The following is a 21625-nucleotide window of genomic DNA, read 5'->3' on the forward strand; positions in this document are numbered from 1 at the left end:
AGCAAAGTCCTTGGTGGCAAATTGAAAGTGACAAGCATTTAAATCATATATGGGCGAACGCGGCATAATTCACTATTGTGTACAAGGATTGGGAAATGCTTTCTGAGCTCGAAGCTGACCAACTTGGGCAGGCTTCAGAAGCCGATGTCACGAGCTGCTGGTTGCTTAACCATTAGTTATTGAAAGTAAGGATTACAATGCTGGCAGGGTTACATGAAGAAACTCTTAAAACAGGGAGATTGGTGCGGCGTTTCCAACAGGCTGACTCAGCAAGACTCTTTAAACCTTTGATTACAAGGAGTGATCTGTAAACGTATTTTGAATACACCTGATGTAAATGCCTGAAGGCTGTTCATGCTGAGACATGAGCTTGCTGTCCCCGATGAATGAACCACCTATGTTTAATGTGATGATTACACAGCGTGACTTTTTTTCTAAATTATATTCCCAAGCTTTAAAAGTAAAGAGTTTTGTCTGATCCTGTCGCTGAGATGATTTGCTGCCAATTTTGTTTTTAAACATAACATGGCCTATTGGAACGTAATGCAGTGAGCCAACATGACACAATAAAAACACTCACAAATATTAGCAGACCCACAATTTTATGAAACGCAAGTCTAGGAATTGAATTAAGCACAATTTTTGTTATTCGTTCCTGGGATGTGGGCGTCGCTGGCAAGGCCAGCATTTATTGCCCATCTCTAATTGTCCTTGAAAAGATGGTGGTCAGCCATCTTCTTGAACCGCTGCAGTCCGTGTGGTGAAGGTGCTCCCACAGTGCTGTTAGGCAGGGAGTTCTAGGATTTTGACCCAGAGACGATGGAGGAACAGCGATATATTTCCAAGTCAGGTTGGTGTGATTTGAAGGGGAACTTGGAGGTGGTGGTGTCCCCATGCGCCTGCTGCTCTTGTCTTTCTAGGTGGTAGAGGTTGCGTGTTTGGGAGGTGCTGCCGAAGAAGCCTTGGTGAGTTAATAATACCACTCCAAGAACACTTCACTGCACCAAATCTGTACCAAGCCCCAGGTCAGAAATCACACCCCACATCCTCGAGACGGGCTCATTTGCATATCCAGATGGGTCACCGCTGCCTGCGGCAACAACAACTTATATTTATATACAGGTGCAACGTCCAAAATCCAGAGTTCCAGAACCCGGAATGTTCCGGAATCCAGACCCTGGGTAGATCCGTGGCGGGGTCGTCTGGAAACCGGAAAGTGTTCCAAAATCCGGACTCCCCTGCCTTGGCCCGACCTCCCTCGGCCTCGGCCCGACCTCCCTAACCTCAGCCCCACCTTCCCGACCTCGGTCCAACCTCCCCCGGCCTCGCCTCCCTGACCTCGGCCCGATCTCCCCTGGCCTCGGCCCGACCTCCAGCTGCCCGACCTCCCCCGACCTCCGGCCACCCGACCTCCCCCTGACCTCCGGCCGCCCGACCTCCGGCCGCCTACCTCCCCCGATCTCCAGCCACCCAACTTCCGGCCGCCTGACCTCCCCCCGACCTCTGGCCACGTGACCTCCGGCCGCCTGACCTCCCCCGACCGCCCGACTGACCTCCGGCTGCCCAGCCGCACGACTGACCCCCGGCCTCTGGCTGCCTGACCTCCGGCCGCCCGACTGACCCCCGACCTACGGCCACCTGACCTCCCCCGACCTTCGGCCGCCCAACTGACCCCTGACCTCCAGCCACCCGACTGACCCCGACCTCCGGCTGCTCGACCTCCGGCCGCCCGACTGACCTCCCCCGACCTACGGCCGCCCGACTGACCCCCGACCTCCGGACTGACCCCCGACCTCCCCCGACCTACGGCCGCCCGACTGACCCCCGACCTCCGGCCGCCCGACTGAACCCCCCACCTACCTTCCTCGGTCCAGGCAAAGACATTCCAAAATCCAGAAATTCCCAGAATCCGGAATGACCTCGGTCCGGAGGTTTCCGGAGTTCGGATGTCACACCTGGAGCACCTTTAATGTAGTGAAACATCCCAAGGTGAATCCCAGGAGTATTGAGAGACAGGAAATTTGACACCGAGCCACATAAGGAGAAATTAGCGCAGCCAGGAGTGCTTGGTTAAAGAGGTAGGTTTTAAGGAACTTCTTGAAGGAAGAAAGAGAGGCGGAGAGGTTTAGGCAGGGAGTTCCAGAGCTTAGGGCCTAGGCAACAGAAGGCATGGCCACCAATGATTGAGTGATTACAATCAGGGATGGGCAGAACTATGGGAGCACAGACATCTTGGGGGGGTTGTGGGGCTTACAGCGGTAGGGAGGGGGTGAGTCCATGGAGGGATTTGAAAACAAGGATGAGAATTTTGAAATCGAGACAGTGTGACCACAGGAGTGATGGGTGAGCGGGACTTGGTGCGAATTAGAACACGGACAGCTGGGTTTTGAATCACCTCAAGTTTACGAAGTGTGGAATGTGGGAGGCCAGCCAGGAGTGCGTTGGAAGGTGTGTATCAGTGGCGCGAACCTCAGCCCTGCCGATCTGTAATTCTAAGTCCCTGAAGTCTCCCCCGAGGCCTAACTAAACTGAAGGAAACACGATTTTCTTACAAGTTTTCGGCTCCCACAGAAGCCACTCTGCCACTCGAGAAGGCAATTGGTCCGTCCATGACCTCTCCCCGACCGGAATTCAAAGGTCCAGAGTAAACAGGGTGCAAGCCCAACAGAACAGTATTCTCGCCCCCCGCACCAAGCAGAAGTCAGCCTTGGGGCCTGTTCCAATCCAGGAGTTTCAGGCCCAATGTTTCTTTTTGGTAAACCATCCCACGCAAGACACCTGCATACTTCAGGCCAATGCTAGTTGGAAGGTTTTCTTTTAATCAAAAAAGAGACCCGTTGAAGAGGCGTGTGACCCATATTGACGTGAATTTTATGGTATTTGAAGCAAAACTTATGTTGCTGTTAAAAAAAATCTTTTATTCATGTTTTTCACTGCACAATAAGCAAAGCATTGACCAATGTACACTGACACATGCGGGAATGACAACCATCATGGGTAAAAGCATATTGTGTAGGAAGGAGAGGTTTCAGAATGGTGGGCCTTGCCAGCCACTTCCTGTCAGACTGATTACCACATCAGTTCTCATTGTGAGGTCAAAAGAATAATAGACGCGACAAAAAGTGTCAAAATAATACTGATCAAACAAAACAAGTTCCACATTATAATTGCAATAAGCCACGCCCCACGCGTGTGTGCAAGTTTAGGACACTCTGTCTGCCTTTTGTGCAAAAATTCAAACTAAGCACTCACCTGCTTGTGTATTGTCACCTAAACTAAAAGCTGTTCAACCAGTTAGATTGTGACCTCCTCAAGTGATGTGTCATATCTACAACTGCAGACGTTGCCTGGAAAGCATTCAAGATGATGCACAAGACCAAAGCTGCACGTATCCAAGGCATTCAAGGACGACTCTGTGACTGATGGAAGTACTGTCCCCAAAACATGGTCACAAAAGCTTACAGCTTGTCTGGAATTCATGAATGTCTCTCTCTGATCTTCGAATGGCAGCTTTAATGTGAACACTGCATTCTTTCAGCATTTCATATGTAGCCATATGTTAAAGTAATCACAACGCAGCCATCGGTCCTGAACTTCAGGAGGGCCCAGAGCGAAGCCTGGCGGATTGGTGCATTCCATCAGCAAGGGTGATTCAATGACGCTCACGCCAAACCATTGCTTTGAATGGTGTCATGCCACTCTGATGGCAGAGAGGAGGCCTGGTAAGGGTTCAGAAGAAAAAGATGTTTCTCAATCTTCTGCTCCCACTCGAGCCCCCAGGAACCCTTTGGGATAGATTACATTTCCCTGCTAATGGGTTTGGGGGCCTTTGTAAATGGAGTCCAGGAACTCTCCCAGCCACAGTCCCTTGACACAGGGAAAGGGGGGGAGGCGGACTGAAGATGGTGCCCCCCCACCCACCCATGAATTAGAAGGCCAATAACAAGGGGATGGATTCCTGGCAAAATGCTGGCTCTCTGATGGAAATCTGCCCTTCTGCCTGCTTGAAGCCCAGAATTTTTGGGGCCATAATCCAGCCCCTATTGCTTTTTTTCCTATTGGATTGTATGATAGTGGTTTTACATTGAAGTCTGTGCTAAATAAAATATCCATGAAAGAAATTCATGAACAAACTCCCCTCTGTTTTGTCAACGCTGTAAACAATGGTGCTAGAAAATGTAACTACAAAATAGATTTCTTATACATGCCTGGCCGTATCTACAATATAACTTTCTGGTAATTACCTCGGCAATATCACTTACAAACTCTCATGTGCAATGCTATCTACACTGTACATCTGCAGAAATATATCTGACCCCTGAAACCTTATCCATCGTCATCAATGCAAGGCACTGCTAAAAAGGAAATACTGTTCTCAAACAAACTGGACCCCGCATGGAAGTTACTGTAATATAATCAATACTTCGAGCAACAGGGTCAGCGTTATTTTTTATCTTCCTGCAGGCACTGTGGAAGTCAACCATATTGTAGTAGCACGGGGTCCTCAGCTGAAATGATAGTAGTCCACTCCTTCCTTCAGCTTCAGTGAACTCAAGTTTTCTTCAAACCCGCCACCTGTCAGGTCCTGCCAAAATGAGAAATGTTAGATCACACACAAGTCAAACCCAACCCTGCTTCTCATCACACAATTGATGACATAAGTGCAAGGCTAATCCATCTTGAAACCTGGCAATGCATCAATGTGCTGGGAGCTTTAACTCTATACTCAGTTATTGAGAAATACACAGACGAGTATGAATCATCTCGAGAAGCCAAAGATCTGTGAACAATAACACGACTCGTGACAGTCTCCCAGTGAGTGGGCAGCTGTAATATAGGTTGGAATAGTTTTCTTTTCAGAAGCATAGTGAAAGCACAAAAACAAAATAATAGCTGGTTATTGTGTGCTTGGTTATAAGTATACTCTTGATTTGAAGAATCCTATCACTACACTACACTGCCTCATGTTCCTTCCACTTGGGTGGTGTTTTCATCCATCTTAGTCAATTAACGGCATGTTTCCTTTAACTTTATGGTTAATCCTTTAATTCCTCTTCATTTTATTGTGCGCTTATTTTGGATTTTATCACCTCAGCAGCTGTCTCAGTACTTTTCACCACAACTTGAGGGCTACAAGGCCCACCTCCATTCAGCCCAATGGCAGTTCTTAACAAAATGAGGACTGTAAAGGTCTAGGTCAGTAATAGCAAAAATGCTTTCCTTAACCGTTTCTTTGACTGACTGGCCTTCTATTTTACCTCCTGTACACAGTGCCTAAAAATGTAGTGTTGTTGTAACACACTGTTATTCATTGACTTTGTCATAGGCACAATCTCACAATGTATTTTACTCAAGGGCCTATTCCGGGATATTCCTGTATGAAATGATGGGATGATGCTCTGCACATTCCATTCCCTACAAATTGAACTCATGGTTTTAATTGTACAATCATGAGCATTTGTGAATTGAAGGCCGGGAAATCCCCACAGGATGAAGAACAAAAGCCTATAGGTCAAATATTTCTAGTCCTGTTTACACCTTCTGTGTCAGCTGTATCTCAGTGGGAAGTCTCTGAGTCAGAAGGTTGTGGGTTCAAGTCCCACTCCAGAGACTTGAGCACAGAAATCTAGGCTGACACTCTAGTGCAGTACTGAGGGAGTGCTGAACTGTCAGAAGCGCTGTATTTTGGATGACACATTAAACCAAGGCCTTGTCTGCTCTCTCAGGTGGATGTAAAAGATCCCATGGCACTATATCGAGGAAGAGCAGGGGAGCTATTCCCAGTGTCTTGGCCAATATTTATCCCTCAATCAACATCAATAAAACAGATTATCTGGTCATTATCATATTGCTGTTCGTGGGAGCTTGCTGTGTGCAAATTGGCTGCCGCATTTCCCACATTACAACAGTGACTACACTCCAAAAAGTACTTCATTGGCTGTAAAGCGTTTTGGGATACCCGATGGTCATAAATAGCGCTATATAACTACAAGACTTTCTTTTCTTTCTTTGGGCATTGCAATATGCTAGATAGCAATAATAAGAGAATGAGTAGCATTGAACCCAACCGAGTCAACATCCTATGCATGGATGCCTAGCGATACATGGAAGATCAGGTCTGTTCAGGACCGCAGGCCAGTGGAGGCAAGCTGGGCTGTGCACTGACCTTTATTAGAGGCACTGTGGGTAAATTGTGGTAAACTGTGGTGAGAAGGTGGAACTTGCTGCCCCATGCAACGGTTGAGACGATTAAGCGGAAACTAGATAAGTACATAAGGAGAAAGGAATCGAATATTATGCTGATAGGGTGAGATGAAATAAGGTGCGAGAAGGGCCATGTGAAGCATAAACACCGTCATTGACTACTTGGGCCGAATGGCCTGTTTCTGTGCTAAAAATTCTATGTCATTCTCTGTAAGTTTCCATTTATGCTGCTTTTTCAGGGTTACGACAGCTCTTCCACCAAAGTTACAGCAGGTGAGAGGGACAGGTCCGTGGAAATTCACCCCCATTGTACCATTACACAATTAGCGGCTTTGTTGACTCAAATCTTACTATTGAATAGATTTTAAATGTACCCTTTGTACTATAACCACAAAAGTCGACATTTCTAAAGCACTCCTCATGGATAGACAGGCAGCTGAAAGTGCGTTACAGACTGAAAGAAAAGAGATGTTGAGGAGGAGGAATGAAAAAGAGAATAAGGTGTTTGGGAGCAACCAAAATCAGAGTAGAATGGGAAAAGATTTTAGGCAGCTTTTGAAGCAGGATGGATGATGAGGACAATTTGGAAGTATTTGGGTTGGGAATTCCAAAGGACAGGGGCATAAGGAAAAAATGAAATAATGTGCATTAATCGTGGTCTGGAAGGAGTGGAGGAACGAGGAATAGACTGGTACTGGAGGAGTGCAGCTTTCCGTATTAGGATGTATGGCCGGAGGAGGTCGTGGAAAGACAAGAAAGGTAGCTCAGGATTGAGCAATACTTCAAGCTTTTGCTTCTCCAATCTTAAGACTAAAATGGCAGCCGGGGAAGTTTACAGAGTCAAGGCTAGACGAACGCTGGCTTTAGTTTTGCCGATATTGAATGGCGGCTAATTTCAGTTCCGATGTCAGACAGGCAGCTGAAGAAGATAGCGGTAGCCTTTGGATTGATGGAAGAAAAGTAGTCACTGCAGTAATGTAGGCAACGCGGCAACCAATTTGCGCACAGCAAACTCCCACAGACAGCAATGTGATAATGAGCAGATAATCTGTTTTTGTTATGTTGATTGAGGGATAAATATTGGCCAGGACATCAAGGACAGCTCCCCTGCTCTTCTTCAAAATAGTGTTATATCTTTTACGTCCACCTGAGAGAGCTGATGGGATCTCAGTTTAACGTCTCATCCGAAAGACTGCACCTCCGATAGTGCAGAGGCAGAGGGGTAAAGCTGAAGATCACTGGCACACATATAGAAGCTGACCCCCAAATTTTTGTTGTAAACAATGAGAAACACTTAGATTTATATTTAAAATAGTATCCTCCAGTGTCTCATCCCACTCCAAAGAAATCCTGTTTCAATTTGGACAGAGACTATTTCAACATCTTTCTGAGTCAAAACCAACTCATAAGGCGGTGGGTGTGCTGGGTGTCATACAATTATGAACAAGCATGAGCTAATTACCACGGGAACTGCACAAACCAACTGCAAAGAAAAGCTGCTCTGGATTCTTGCTGCCTATCCAAGACAACCACCATTTAAACATGAAGGCAGTGGGAATTAAGTCATATTAAATTGATAGCAATCACAATTTAGATCCATCGGTAATTGAAGCAAATGAGAAGCGTATGTTTACAGTCTATCAGGTCAAGCATTGCCGTGGTTAAAATGAATCATCTTTTTTCAAATTCAAACCACATTATTACGCTTTCTCTGAACACTTGGGACTGAATGAGAATTAAAATTACCACATCCAGTTAGTCCATTTGGATTCAACAGCATCCACAAATGGAAAAAATGTGCACAGACAAATTACCTTGCTGTATTCTGTAATTTCTTGTGTCTCATCATTGTGCTTGTCACAGCGAGCACCATAGTAGTACAGCTAAGTTTGGATTTTATATTTGTTAATAAGTGAGGAAGGGTGGGTGAAGATATGCCCACTATATGATGTGATTCCACCTGCATCCAGCAGAAGCAGTCAAGTCCAGGATGTAAATCTATTCTGCAGTCCTGGTAAGAAGATTAAAAGTTGGCTGTTAACTGGAGACACTGATCACAAGATGAGGTTCGCCATTTACCCATTTTAGTTTATCCATCCAGGATGACTTTAAAGTTCTCCCATTGCAGCATTCAATTGGTTCTTGAATGATTCCAGGGTTCTTGCCTCCACTACTCCATCCAGGAGTCTAATCCATGTGTTTGGCACTCTTTATGTGAAGACGAACATCCTGCTATCAGTCCTAAATTTGCCTTCTATTAGTTTGAACTGTTGTCCCCCCGTCCTAATCTTGCAGTTCAAGTAAATTATCCAGATTGACCTTTTCAATACTATTACTAGCTTACATACCTCTATAAGGTCACCTCTCAGACAGATTGAAAAGCCCATGGGGCCAGAAAGCTGGCAGACCTGTGAGTTTTTACCTGGTTTTACCGCTGGGATCCATGCGACCGTATGATCGATTTTCAGGACTTTGAAATGTTTTCAAAGTCCCATCGGAAGTCGGTCATAGTGGGGCGGGAGATCGACAGGAAGACAGGCTGAGGGGCTGAATTTGGGTCGGGACCGGGACTCCGCCACTGTCAATCAGCCGGTGGAGTCATCATATCATCATAGGCAGTCCCTTGAAATCGAGGAAGACTTGCTTCCACTCTAAAAGTGAGTTCTTAGGTGACTGAACAGTCCAATACGGGAATTACAGTCTCCGTCACAGGTGGGACATACAGTTGTTGAAGGAAAGGGTGGGTGGGACTGGTTTGGTCACCACAGCGGTGGAGTGGTGGTGACATCACAGCGCGTCACTACGCTCTCTCCCCTCCGTTAAAGGGGAGAGAATCAGTCATTTTTTATCTTTGGCCACTGGGCCACCAGCGAGGGTTTCGGCCGGACCAGCAGCCTGACACCCAAGAGGGTGTGCCAGACTGCCCGTTGGTGGCCTGCCCGAACCCGTGGGCACTATCTTGCCGGCTGATCGGGAAGTCGGCTGGCAAAGATAAATACATGGCGGCCACATCTCCCACGGTCTCACTAACCAGAACTGTACGTAGAACTCTAGGTGCAATCTGACCAGGGCACTCTCTTGTAAAAGGAGCGTTTTTTCTTTTCTTATCAAATAAGTTTCCAAACAAACAATGGAGGGAGGGGGAAGGGCCTAGTTTCTGATAATCCGATAGTGACTATGTATCAGATCTCTGGTGGTCTATTGTGCAGGGTAGTGGGGATAGTCTTGAATCGTCAGTGGTGTGATGAAGAATATGCAATAGAACCTGGTGGTCTAGTCAGGGTAGAAGGGAAAGGATAACGCATCTATGTTCCTGACTGTTCTAGAGAGGCTTATACACCAGCTTGAGTTCTCAGGCACAGGCTTTGGAAATAGTCATATTTCTAAAGTTAAAACTGAAACTTGAATCAATAGAATGCTAATCGTCAGATGTGCATTTAGCTAAAATGTGTGAGATTGCCTCTTGGAATATACTGAACACCTCTCACTCACCGCACTACATCTGACTAAGACCTGTTTGAAATGATCTGTGAGAAAAGAGGCATCTGAAGTGAAACCACGTACAATTCAACTCAGTTCTTGCATACCTCTGGATTACTGATGGGCCATTATTGTAATTTCAAGACTTATTTGCCCTCGTCTATTATCAATGAGATTCGATGATAATTAAACACACAACTATGCTTATTTAGTCATATTGTGGAAGAACATTGCTGGAAACAAAAGGTCATACAAATTACAGGAGGAAACTCGGCAGAAACACTACAAGTTCCTGATTTGCAGTACAAGATTTGTCGGAAATCCAGTGGGGATCTGTAATAAAGGCAGGGTAGAGACTCGTTCGACCATCTCCAATGCGTAACTTCCTTGCACCTTTCAACACACTGACAAGGTGAAACAGCTCTCTATCAAATGAGAATAGGGAACACGGTACATTATAGCAAAGGAAAAGACATGATAGCATTTGCATCCTGATGGCTTTTAATGTGATCCCAAAGGTGACCAAAATCTCCACAAGCTACCTACCTGTTTTTAATCCTCTGTGAACTGTGTTCCCATCTCTGCCCCAAAAACATAAAACGTAACAAATTTCCTGGGATCAGCCACCGTGAATTCTGACACAATGAATTTTCGATCTTAGCACATGCCTTGTGGTGGAGCTGCCCAGCAAAGGCCTAGCATTTGTTTTGGATGAGACATTAAACCGAGGCTCCGTCTGCTCTCTCAGGTGGACATAAAATATCCCATGGCACTATTTTTAAGAAAAGCAGTGGAGTTCTGCCCGATGTCCTAGCCAATATTTATCCCTCAATCAACATCACTAAAAAAGCTGATTATCTAATTGTTATCACATTGCTGTTTGCAGGAGCTTGCCGTGTGCAAATTGGCTGCACTTCAAAAAGTACTTCAATGGCTGTAAAGCGCTTTGGGACATCCTAAGGTCATGAAAGGTGCAATATAAATGCAAGTCTTTCTTCTGTGCAGGGAGGGGTGAGTGAGAGCAAGATCAGGTGAATCACTCTGGCGTTCTTAAAATGACCTGTTAGTGTACAATTAGCAAGTGTGTAAAGGCTAGTTGCTTACACATTGGCTGAGCAATGAAGGGTAGCACGGAAAGACTTCAAAGAAAGGTGAAAAAACTACAGATATTCCTGTTTTTAATTTGATTCTGGAAAGACTGAATAATCAAAATGTGCTAGTATCTTTGATATATAATGTTATTCAAATTTTGATGTCACTGTTACATAATAAGAACATAAGAAATAGGAACAGGAGTAGGCCATAAGGCCCCTCGAGCCTGCTCTGCCATTCATTAAGATTATGGATGATCTGATCACGGACTCAGCTCCACTTCCCCACCCGCTCCCCATAACCCCTTATCTCCTTATCGTTTAAGAAACTGTCTATTTCTGTCTTAAATTTATTCAATGTCCTGGCTTCCACAGCTCTCTGAGGCAGCGAATTCCACAGATTTACAACCCTCTAAAGAGAAGAAATTTCTCCTCATCTCTGTTTTAAATGCGTGGCCCCTTATTCTAAGATTATGCCCTCTAGTTTTAGTCTCCCCCATCAGTGGAAACATCCTCTCTGCATCCATCTTGTCAAGCCCCCTCATAATTTTATACGTTTCGATAAGATCACCTCTCATTCTTCTGAATTCCAATGAGTAGAGGCCCAAACTACTCAACCTTTCCTCATAAGTCAACCCCCTCATCCCCGGAATCAACCTAGTGAACCTTCTCTGAACTGCCTCCAAAGCAAGTATATCTTTTTGTAAATATGGAAACCAAAACTGCACGCAGAATTCCAGGTGTGGCCTCACCAATACCTTCTATAGTTGTAGCAAGACTTCCCTGCTTTTATACTCCATCCCCTTTGCAATAAAGGCCAAGATACCATTGGCCTTCCTGATCACTTGCTATACCTGCATACTATCCTTCTGTGTTTCATGCACAAGTACCCCCAGGTTCCGCTGCACTGCGGCACTTTGCAATCTTTCTCCATTTAAATAATAACTTGCTCTTTGATTTTTTCTGCCAAGATGCATGATCTCACACTTTCCGACATTATACTCCATCTGCCAAATTTTTGCCCACTCACTGAGCCTGTCTATGTAGGATGTAGGTGTAACCGCCACATTGCTGGACACACATTCCAGCTGTTAAGGTAGCAGTATGCCGACTTCTAGCAAGTCATGAGCTGGGACTATCAAAATAACAACAAGTGTTTTATTAAAAAGCAGTGAAATTGAATCAAAGGTCAGCTGAATCATTAGTTTTTTCACCTTTCACATCAATGTTGCGTCCCGCATCCAAAGGTGGGTACTAACATTGTCTGCATATGACTATTTAATCTGCTACAGACCAGGCACAGAGAACTGCGCTGACGCCCTCAGCCGGCTGCCATTGCCCACCACCGGGGTGGAAATGGCGCAACCTCAATGGGAGCTGGTCGGGGGTTCCCGGGGAAATGCAAGATGAAATTAAGCCTTTTCACTGACGCAAGGACGAACTGTCAGTCCAGGCGGATTGTCTCCTATGGGGGAATCGCGTGATTTTGCCCAAAAAGGGCAGGGAAACATTTATACGCAACCTACACAGTACCCACCCAGGCATAGTCAGGATGAAGGCTATCGCCAGGTCGCACGTCTGGTGGCCCGGCATTGACACCAAATTAGAGTCATGCGTACACCAATGTAACACTTGCTCACAGCTGAGCAACGCACCCAGGGAGGCCCCACTGAGTCTGTGGTCATGGCCCTCCAAACCGTGGTCCAGGGTCCATGTAGATTTCGCTGGCCCCTTTCTAGGGAAGATGTTTCTAGTAGCAGTGGACGCTTACTCAAAATGGATTGAATATATAATAATGTCATCATGTACGTGCACTGCCACCATTGAAAGCCTCAGGGCCATGTTCGCCACCCATGGGTTGCCCGACGTCCTTGTCAGTGACAATGGACCATGTTTCACTAGCTTGGAATTCAACGAGTTCATGACCCGCAATAGCATTAAGTATGTCAGGTCTGTCCCATTTAAGCCGCATCCAACGGCCAAGCGGAATGGGCAGTCCAAACAATCAAGCAAAGCTTGAGACACGTAACGGACGGCTCCTTGCAGACCCGGTTATCTAGGGTCCTGCTCAGCTACCAGACACGCCACCATTCGCTCACCAGGGTTCCCCCTGCAGAATTGTTAATGAAGAGAGCACTCAAAACCAGGTTCTCCTTAGTCCACCCGGATCTCAATGATCACGTAGAACCCCGGCGGCACAGACATAACGTGTACCACGATCGCGCGGCGGCCTCGCGTGACATTGAGGTTAATGATCCTGTGTTTGTTCTAAGTTACGGTCACGGTCCCAAGTGGATTGCTGGCACTGTCTCAGCCAAGGAAGGGAATAGAGTGTTTGTTGTGAAATTGTTGAATGGGCAAACGTGCAGATAGCACCTGGATCAGACCAAACTGCAATTCACGGACTACCAAGAACAGTTTGAAGAAGACCCTACCATCTATGATCCACCAACACACACCCAACCAGCAATTGACCTCGCTGTCAAACGCGAGGATGAACCCACCTTGCCCGACAGTCCAATCAGACCAGCCGCGCTGCCGTGCAGTAATGATCCGACCAACTCACCCATGCCAGGACTTCAACTCAAGTGATTGACCCGGGAATGCAGACCACCAGATCACCTCAACCTGTAAATAACTTGTACTCAAGACTTTGGGGGGAAGTGATGTTATGTATGTGAATCTCACTTGTGTGTAAGACTTGCCATTAGGAGGCAGACCTGTGGGAAACCTATGGGTCACCTGTGTACCCTGGAGCAAGCAGGTATGAAAGGCAGTCCACCATGCTGCTGCCTCACTTTGGAGTTATATTAAAGAGACCAAGGTCACAATGGTTTGAGCTTACAACACAGTCTCGTGGAGTTATTCTGAACTTAACACTTTTGTAAATATGGAAACCAAAACTGCACGCAGTATTCCAGGTGTGGCCTCACCAATACCTTATATACTGTAGCAAAACTTCCTTGCTTTTATACTCCATCCCCTTTGCAATAAAGGCCAAGATACCATTGACCTTCCTGATCAATTGCAGTACCTGCACACTATCCTTTTGTGTTTCATGCACAAGTACCCTCATGCACTTTGCAATCTTTAGAAACATAGAAAATAGGTGCAGCAGTAGGTCATTCGGCCCTTCGAGTCTGCACCACCATTCAATATGATCATGGCTGATCATTTTTGCAACTTTAGTACCCCTTTCCTGCTTTCTTTCCATACCCCTTGATCCCTTTAGCCGTAAGGGCCACATCTAACTCCCTTTTGAATATATCTAACAAACTGGCCTCAACAACTTTCTGTAATTCTGAGAATTCCACAGGTTCACAATTCTCTGAATGAAAAAGTTTCTCCTCATCTCGGCCTTAAATGGCTTATCCCTTAACCTTTGACTGTGACCCCTGGTTCTGGGCTTCCCCAACATTGGGAACATTCTTCCTGCAAAAATAAACTTACCTTAGTGGGCAGGATTTTTAACAATAAAATGTGTTTTTTAATTTAATTTAATTATATTTTTGTATGTTTTAAAACTCTTACGCCTATAAAAGTAGGCTATATGCCTGCTTTTATCAGGCGCAAGAATTTTGAAGACATTTCCTGGGCAAGAGATGAGTAAATCCCACAATCTTGCACTTGCAAATGCCCTCGCTCCCGATACGCGTTGGATCTATCAAGCTCCAGCTTGACAGATCGGAAAAGCCGGTTTTCAGCGCATGCACATTGTGCACTCAAAACTGGCTTTTGCGATGCCTTCCCGGGTCCGTACACACTCCGTACAGACCCGGGGAGGCCAGGATTTCCAGGCCATTATGAACAAAAGTTTCCTGTGAATCGCACAACATGCCTTTTTACATGAACGTGTACAAACAAGAGAAAAAATAATCTGATTAAAACAGAAATTGGGCAATGCCACTGACCTTAATATGACATCAGTACAAAGCCTCATGGGATCTCCCCTCACAGTTTCTGGAGAGCCTTCCAAGAAATGTACTCACACACATTTTAGTGATTGATTTTATTAGTCACATGGGTTTATACAACTAAATCAACAGATTCCATTACACGCAGGGAATATATTTCAATTGGTTGAGGGCTGCATCTTAATTTCTAAACTAGACCAAAATATGGCCATTTAGAAAAAGTAGAATCTCAAATAGATTCAAACATTCCTGAGTAAAATGCAGTTTTTTTCGGAGGAATAAAACATCCTCTTTGATTCTTCTTTATCTCGCCAAATTAAGCTTGGGTTTTGGTAGTTTCAAAGGTAAATGCATTTTTTGTTACTGGTATTTTGTGGATTGCATTCACCTTGAGATAGAATAAGAGTTTTATTTTAATCCTGCTTGCAATCTAGATAGGAGAGGGCCAAGCACAGCTGAGTGCTGATAGTGTAGTGTATGTATTATGTCTCAATATCTGCTGGTATAGCACTGAGGTGCTTTAACTATTAGGCCGTAATTTTACTGGTACTGAGAGGGCTGGATCGCAGGCAGGTCAGCTGTCAACCTGCCTCCACGCTACTCTCCCATGTGTCAGGTCTGTCAGCACTGAACAGACCCAAGTGACAGGGGAGGCAAGTTAGATTATTGAGAGGTTGTTAAAAGCCAGTTAAGCACCATTTTGCGTTGTACTTAACATTTTTCCAGCTTTTTGACGAGTTCACGACCCTAGGGGATCACGTCAGGTAAGTAAGTTGGGTGTTCCATCAGTATCCTTCCATTCTTCTGAATAGTTGCAAGCTGCAAATGTGGTATAAAAGCTGCCATTTCACAGCTGTTCACTTTCCAATCTTAGAAGCTGGAGCCTTCAGCAGTTGGAGGTCACATTTGAGCTTTATGCAGGTTGGATGTGTTTGGAGTGAACTCTCTATCCAGTGTCACCTCCTTGGAACAACCTATCTCAACACTGACAGATCGCTTCTGTCATCTCAACATCACCTGTCATCTAGTCCATCAGCATCTGTGCCCTTGATAAAATATCACCATGTCCTCAGAATCCCACCACCATTAGCCCCAACATCAACATCGCTAAACACACCAGTAGCACCAACAGCAACACCAACCTTCTCCGCAATCACCTGATGCTACAAAGGACACAGGGCATCAGCACCCGACGCCAGGGATGGCTTCACCATGGTCAGATTTACTTCACTTGATGCTGTAAACCCTGGCTGCCACATGATGTGCCAGGTTGGCACCATCCCACACCAGCACTATAAAGCATCCCTACAATGCCCAAGTCATTCCATTCACACTCATCACCATTATGGGGGGAACCGTTATGTCTCACCATTCACTGCAACTCAATAAGCCACTTCCAAAGGTGCACACAAATCTGTCCAAGAACGCAAAGTAATAAAGGTTTCACTGTTTGACAACACATTAACAGAAACTTTACATGAACATTGGATGAAACAGCCAAGCACCTATCCTTGTGTATTGTTAATTGGTATGATTGCACTAGGATGAGGGTGAGTGTGAGGGGTGGCTAGTGAGAAGGGGATGTGATAATGTAGATAGCGAGGGATGGGTGAAGGTGCCAGGTAAGTTAGTGTGAGTAAGTATGTGTAGGAGTAGAGTAGGGAAGGCAGAGTGATGAGGATGTGATGAGTGGTACAGCAGGATGAGGCTAAGTGTGGTTTTGCAGTAATGTTTTGTGATCGACTGAGATAGAAACATAGAAAATAGGTGCAGGAGTAGACCATTTGGGCCTTCGAGCCTGAACACCATTCAATATGATCACGGCTGATCATGCAACTTCAGTACCGCATTCCTGCTTTCTCTCCATATCCCTTTAGCCGTAAGGGCCACATCTAACTCCCTTTTGAATATATCGAACGAACTGGCCTCAACAACTTTCTGTGGTAGCGAATTCCACAGGTTCACAATTCTCTGAGTGAAGAAGTTTCTCCTCATCTCGGTCCTAAATGGCTTACCCCTTACCCTTAGACTGTGACCCCTGGTTCTGGACTTCTCCAACATCGGAAACATTCTTCCTGCATCTAACGTGCCCAATCCCGTTAGAATTTTATATGTTTCTATGAGATCCCCTCTCATTCTTCTAAATTCCAGTGAATATAAGCCTAGTTGATCCAGTCTTTCTTTATATGTCAGTCCTGACATCCCAGGAATCAGTCTGGTGAACCTTCACTGCACTCCCTCAATCGCAAGAATGTCCTTCCTCAAGTTAGGAGACCAAAACTGTACACAATACTCCAGGTGTGGCCTCACCAAGGCCCTGTACAACTGTAGCAATACCTCCCTGCCCCTGTACTCAAATCCCCTCGCTATGAAGGCCAACATGCCATTTGCTTTCTTAACCGCCTGCTGTACCTGCATGCCAACCTTCAATGACTGATGTACCATGACACCCAGGTCTCGTTGCACCTTCCCTTTTCCTAATTTGTCACCATTCAGATAATAGTCTGTCTCTCTGTTTTTACCACCAAAGTGGATAACTTCACATTTATCCACATTATACTTCATCAGCCATGCATTTGCCCACTCACCTAACCTATCCAAGTCACTCTGCAGCCTCATAGCATCCTCCTCGCAGCTCACACTGCCACCCAACTTAGTGTCATCCGCAAATTTGGAGATACTACATTTAATCCCCTCGTCCAAATCATTAATGTACAATGTAAACAGCTGGGGCCCCAGCACAGAACCTTGCGGTACCCCATTAGTCACTGCCTGCCATTCTAAAAAGTACCCATTTACTCCTACTCTTTGCTTCCTGTCTGACAACCAGTTCGCAATCCATGTCAGCACACTACCTCCAATCCCATGTGCTTTAACTTTGCACATTAATCTCTTGTGTGGGACCTTGTCATAAGCCTTCTGAAAGTCCAAATATACCACATCAACTGGTTCTCCCTTGTCCACTCTACTGGAAACATCCTCAAAAAATTCCAGAAGATTTTCAAACATGATTTCCCTTTCACAAATCCATGCTGACTTGGACCTATCTTGTCACCTCTTTCCAAATGTGCTGCTATGACATCCTTAATAATTGATTCCATCATTTTACCCACTATTGATGTCAGGCTGACCGGTCTATAATTCCCTGTTTTCTCTCTCCCTCCTTTTTTAAAAAGTGGGGTTACATTGGCTACCCTCCACTCGATAGGAACTGATCCAGAGTCTATGGAATGTTGGAAAATGACTGTCAATGCATCCGCTATTTCCAAGGCCACCTCCTTAAGTACTCTGGGATGCAGTCCATCAGGCCCTGGGGATTTATCGGCCTTCAATCCCATCAATTTCCCCAACACAATTTCCCGACTAATGAGGATTTCCCTCAGTTCCTCCTTCTTACTAGACCCTCTGACCTCTTTTATATCCGGAAGGTTGTTTGTGTCCTCCTTAGTGAATACCGAACCAAAGTACTTGTTCAATTGGTCTGCCATTTCTTTGTTCCCCGTTATGACTTCCCCTGATTCTGACTGCAGGGGACCTACGTTTGTCTTTACTAACCTTTTTCTCTTTACATATCTATAGAAACTTTTGCAGTCCGTCTTAATGTTCCCTGCAAGCTTCCTCTCGTACTCTATTTTCCCTGCCCTAATCAAACACATTTGCACACGCATTTGAACACACATTTGCGGCATTTATTAGTAAAAGGGAGCCCTGTTCCTGGTTACCTAACATCCTTTACTGTTTTAGAGATTTAGAATGGAAGGCCTTTTGAAGAATGTGTCTTATCCTACATATTTTAATCAGCCTGCCATCTTCAATATTTTGGTACAGAACACACAGGCTCTATTGCTATTATTGAATAATTGATTTAACATAAGAATATAAGAACATAAGAAATAGGAGCAGGAGAAGGCCATACGGCCCCTTGAGCCTGCTCCGCTATTTAATACAATCATGGCTGATCCAATCATGGACTCAGGTCCACTTCCCTGCCCACTCTGCATAACACCCTATTCTCTTATTATTTAAGAAACTGTCTATTTCTGTCTTAAATTTATTCAATGTCCCAGCTTCCACAGCTCTCTGAGGCAATGAATTTCACAGATCCACAGCCTTCTGAGAGAAGAAATTTCTCCTCATCTCAGTTTTAAATGGGCAGCCCCTTATTCTAAGATCATGCCCTATAGTTCTAGTCTCCCCTATCAGTGAAAACATTCTCTCTGCATCAACCTTGTCAAGCCCCCTCATAATCTTATGCGTTTCGATAAGATCACCTCTCATTCTTTTGAATTCCAATGAGTAGAGGCCCAACCTACACAACCTTTCCTCATAAGTCAACCCCCTCATCCATTCATCCATGGAATCAACCTTGTGAACCTTCTCTGAACTGCCTCCAAAGCAAGTATATCCTTTTGTAAATATGGAAACCAAAACTGCACGCAGTATTCCAGGTGTGTCCTCACCAATACCCTGTATTGCTGAGGTAAGACTTCCCTGCTGTTATACTCCATCCCCTTTGCAATAAAGGCCAAGATTCGATTGGCCTTCCTGATCACTTGCTGTACCTGTATACTAACCTTTTGTATTTCATGCACAAGTACCCCCAGGTCCCGCTGTACTGCAGCACTTTGCAATCTTTCTCCATTTAAATAATAACTTGCTCTGATTTTTTTTCTGCCAAAGTGCATGACCTCGCACTTTCCAACATTATACTCCATCTGCCAAATTTTTGCCTACTCACTTAGCCTGTCTATGTCCTTTTGCAGATTTAACTTGCGTTTAATCCTCTTTCCAATCTTGGTGCTCTATAAACTTTACAATTTAAAAAAAAATGGTCTCTGCTCCTGTTTGAACCATTGCCTCATATTTCTAGTCCATCACAGGTTTTATAAACAGTAGCAGAGAACTCCCCACTAGAGCTGGAAGGAGGGTATGACTGGTTTACACCCATTATGTGTTAGAATATCTCATCAATGGGACCTGACTGTCCTCAATTGGATTTGTTGTTTAGTCAGATTCCTGGTATAAGCAACTCTTGACAAGTTTCAACATGTGCCTCACCTACTCACCCAACACAGGCAGTGCCATTACATACAAAGATGGTTCCAAAGATAAAGATTGCACTGTACTTTAGTAGGATTATTATTCTAACCCATTACTTTGTTCCAGAAGGAGGATCAAGTCTGACTTGAACTCATTCTTTTTCCCCCCAAATTGTATAATTTAATAGGATAAAGTTTCACTCTAAAGGGTCAACGTCTTTACCAAGAAGGTGTATGGTCACCTTAACCGTAAACTACAGGTCCATTCCTTTCAATAATTTTATCATCTTGTTGTATTTGTAAATAAATAAAATAAAGGTTTGCTAAACTGTATTCAGCAGGAAATTAGTCATTACACTTGTACATCATAAATGTTCTCACTATCCCTTCTTTTAAAAACACTCTTGACAGGATTGCGTGAATAAGTGTGCAACCACTGGGCTGCTTACCCAGACAGTATTTATAAAAACCCTTTCCCCCCCTTCCCCAAGGTACAGACTCACGCTGGGTTACGCTCCCATTCTTCATGATGGGACGTCGACAATGAGCATTTGCAGGAAGGCATCACAGTCGTTGACAATCCAGCCCTAACGTGAGGCCACCAGATAGTGATCAGGAATGTGACCGGGCCCAGTCGTAGTGTCCCCACTGGTGCCCCCGAGCTGATCACAACTAACTCAGCCTCAATCAAAGCTGGGGATTTCCTGGCTGGTATGGCTTTATACCACACTGGGCAGTACATTTGACAACGGAACCATTTGAGGAGCTCTGCATATATTTTTTTTTAAACTTGTAGGCGGAACTTGATTTTTTAATAAACCAAATGCTGCTTTTGAAAGCCATTCTGAACTCCGTAGGAAGTTTTCAATTAGGCTCAAGTATGGGAACAACCCACTTATAAAACTCAGCTGCTTCATTCGTGCAGACTGCAACACGGACCATCGCTGGAGACTGCAACTTGAACTTAACGACTATAATAAAAACAACAACTTGTATTTATATTGCACCCAAGGCACTTCATAGGAGTATTATGAGATTTTAACAAAATTGACACCTAGCCGCATAAGTAGAAATTAGTGCAGGTGAGCTTGGTCAAAGAGGTAGGTTTTAAGGAGCGTCTTGAAGGAGGAAAGAGAGGTATTGGGAGGCGGAGAGGTTTAGGGAGGGAGTTCCAGAGCTTAGAGCCTAGACAACAAAAGGCACGGCCACCATTGTTGAGTGATTATAATCAAGGATTTTCAAGAGGGCAGAATTAGAGGAGCGTAGACATCGCATGGGGTTGTGGGGCTGAAGGAGATTACAGAGGTAGGGAGGGACGAGGCCATGGAGGGATTTATAAATAAGGATAAAGTACCTAGAAAGATACAAGTTTACAACACTGTTCAGTTCTGGAAAAGTACTCCTACAGAACAAAGAAATGAGAGTGTGATAACATCCCATGCACATCCCATGCAAGTCTCACTTTGGAGAGAGTTTAGGACTTATGATCTAAAACACGCCATGTGTCAGTGTTAAGTGGTTTCTAAGCTACAGAATCAGCCATGGTTAAACACGGCTAGAAATGCGAGCAATACTCTCTCTTGCAAAAGGTGTTGATATACATACTTTTGGGTAGCATTCAAGTGGCTTTATGAAAATTCCTCAGAAGACCATTCACACATACATGCAAATAGTCTACAACAAAAGAGGCCCCATTTCTAACATTTTGCAGAAATATATTTTGCTGGATTTTTAGGGCAAAATATATGTTAATTTGGAACTTTCACACTATATTTAAAGGTGTGCTTAGTGTTTGTAATAAACTGTTTCTGGCCCAATAGAATCAAACTAATTATTGTTTCAGTAAATTTAAAGTTGAAATTTTCATAGAAGGACTCAGCTGATTAAAATATACTTA

General features: G+C 44.7%; 1 protein-coding gene across 3 annotated transcripts in view; it reads right to left on the reverse strand.

Annotated features, from left to right (window-relative positions):
• Nucleotides 1-2905: 2905 nt before the first annotated feature.
• The window catches only part of b3gntl1 (UDP-GlcNAc:betaGal beta-1,3-N-acetylglucosaminyltransferase-like 1), a 388088-nt gene continuing 369368 nt past the window's right edge, over nucleotides 2906-21625 (reverse strand). For all 3 annotated transcript variants that reach the window (XM_070858174.1, XM_070858173.1, XM_070858175.1), the window contains one exon: nucleotides 2906-4585. In XM_070858174.1, the coding sequence (XP_070714275.1) occupies nucleotides 4505-4585 (81 nt within the window). In that variant the 3' untranslated portion in view covers nucleotides 2906-4504. The remainder of the gene's footprint in view (nucleotides 4586-21625) is intronic.

Source organism: Pristiophorus japonicus, chromosome 16 (genome assembly GCF_044704955.1).
Source record: "Pristiophorus japonicus isolate sPriJap1 chromosome 16, sPriJap1.hap1, whole genome shotgun sequence".
NCBI classification, from domain to species: Eukaryota; Metazoa; Chordata; class Chondrichthyes; family Pristiophoridae; genus Pristiophorus; species Pristiophorus japonicus.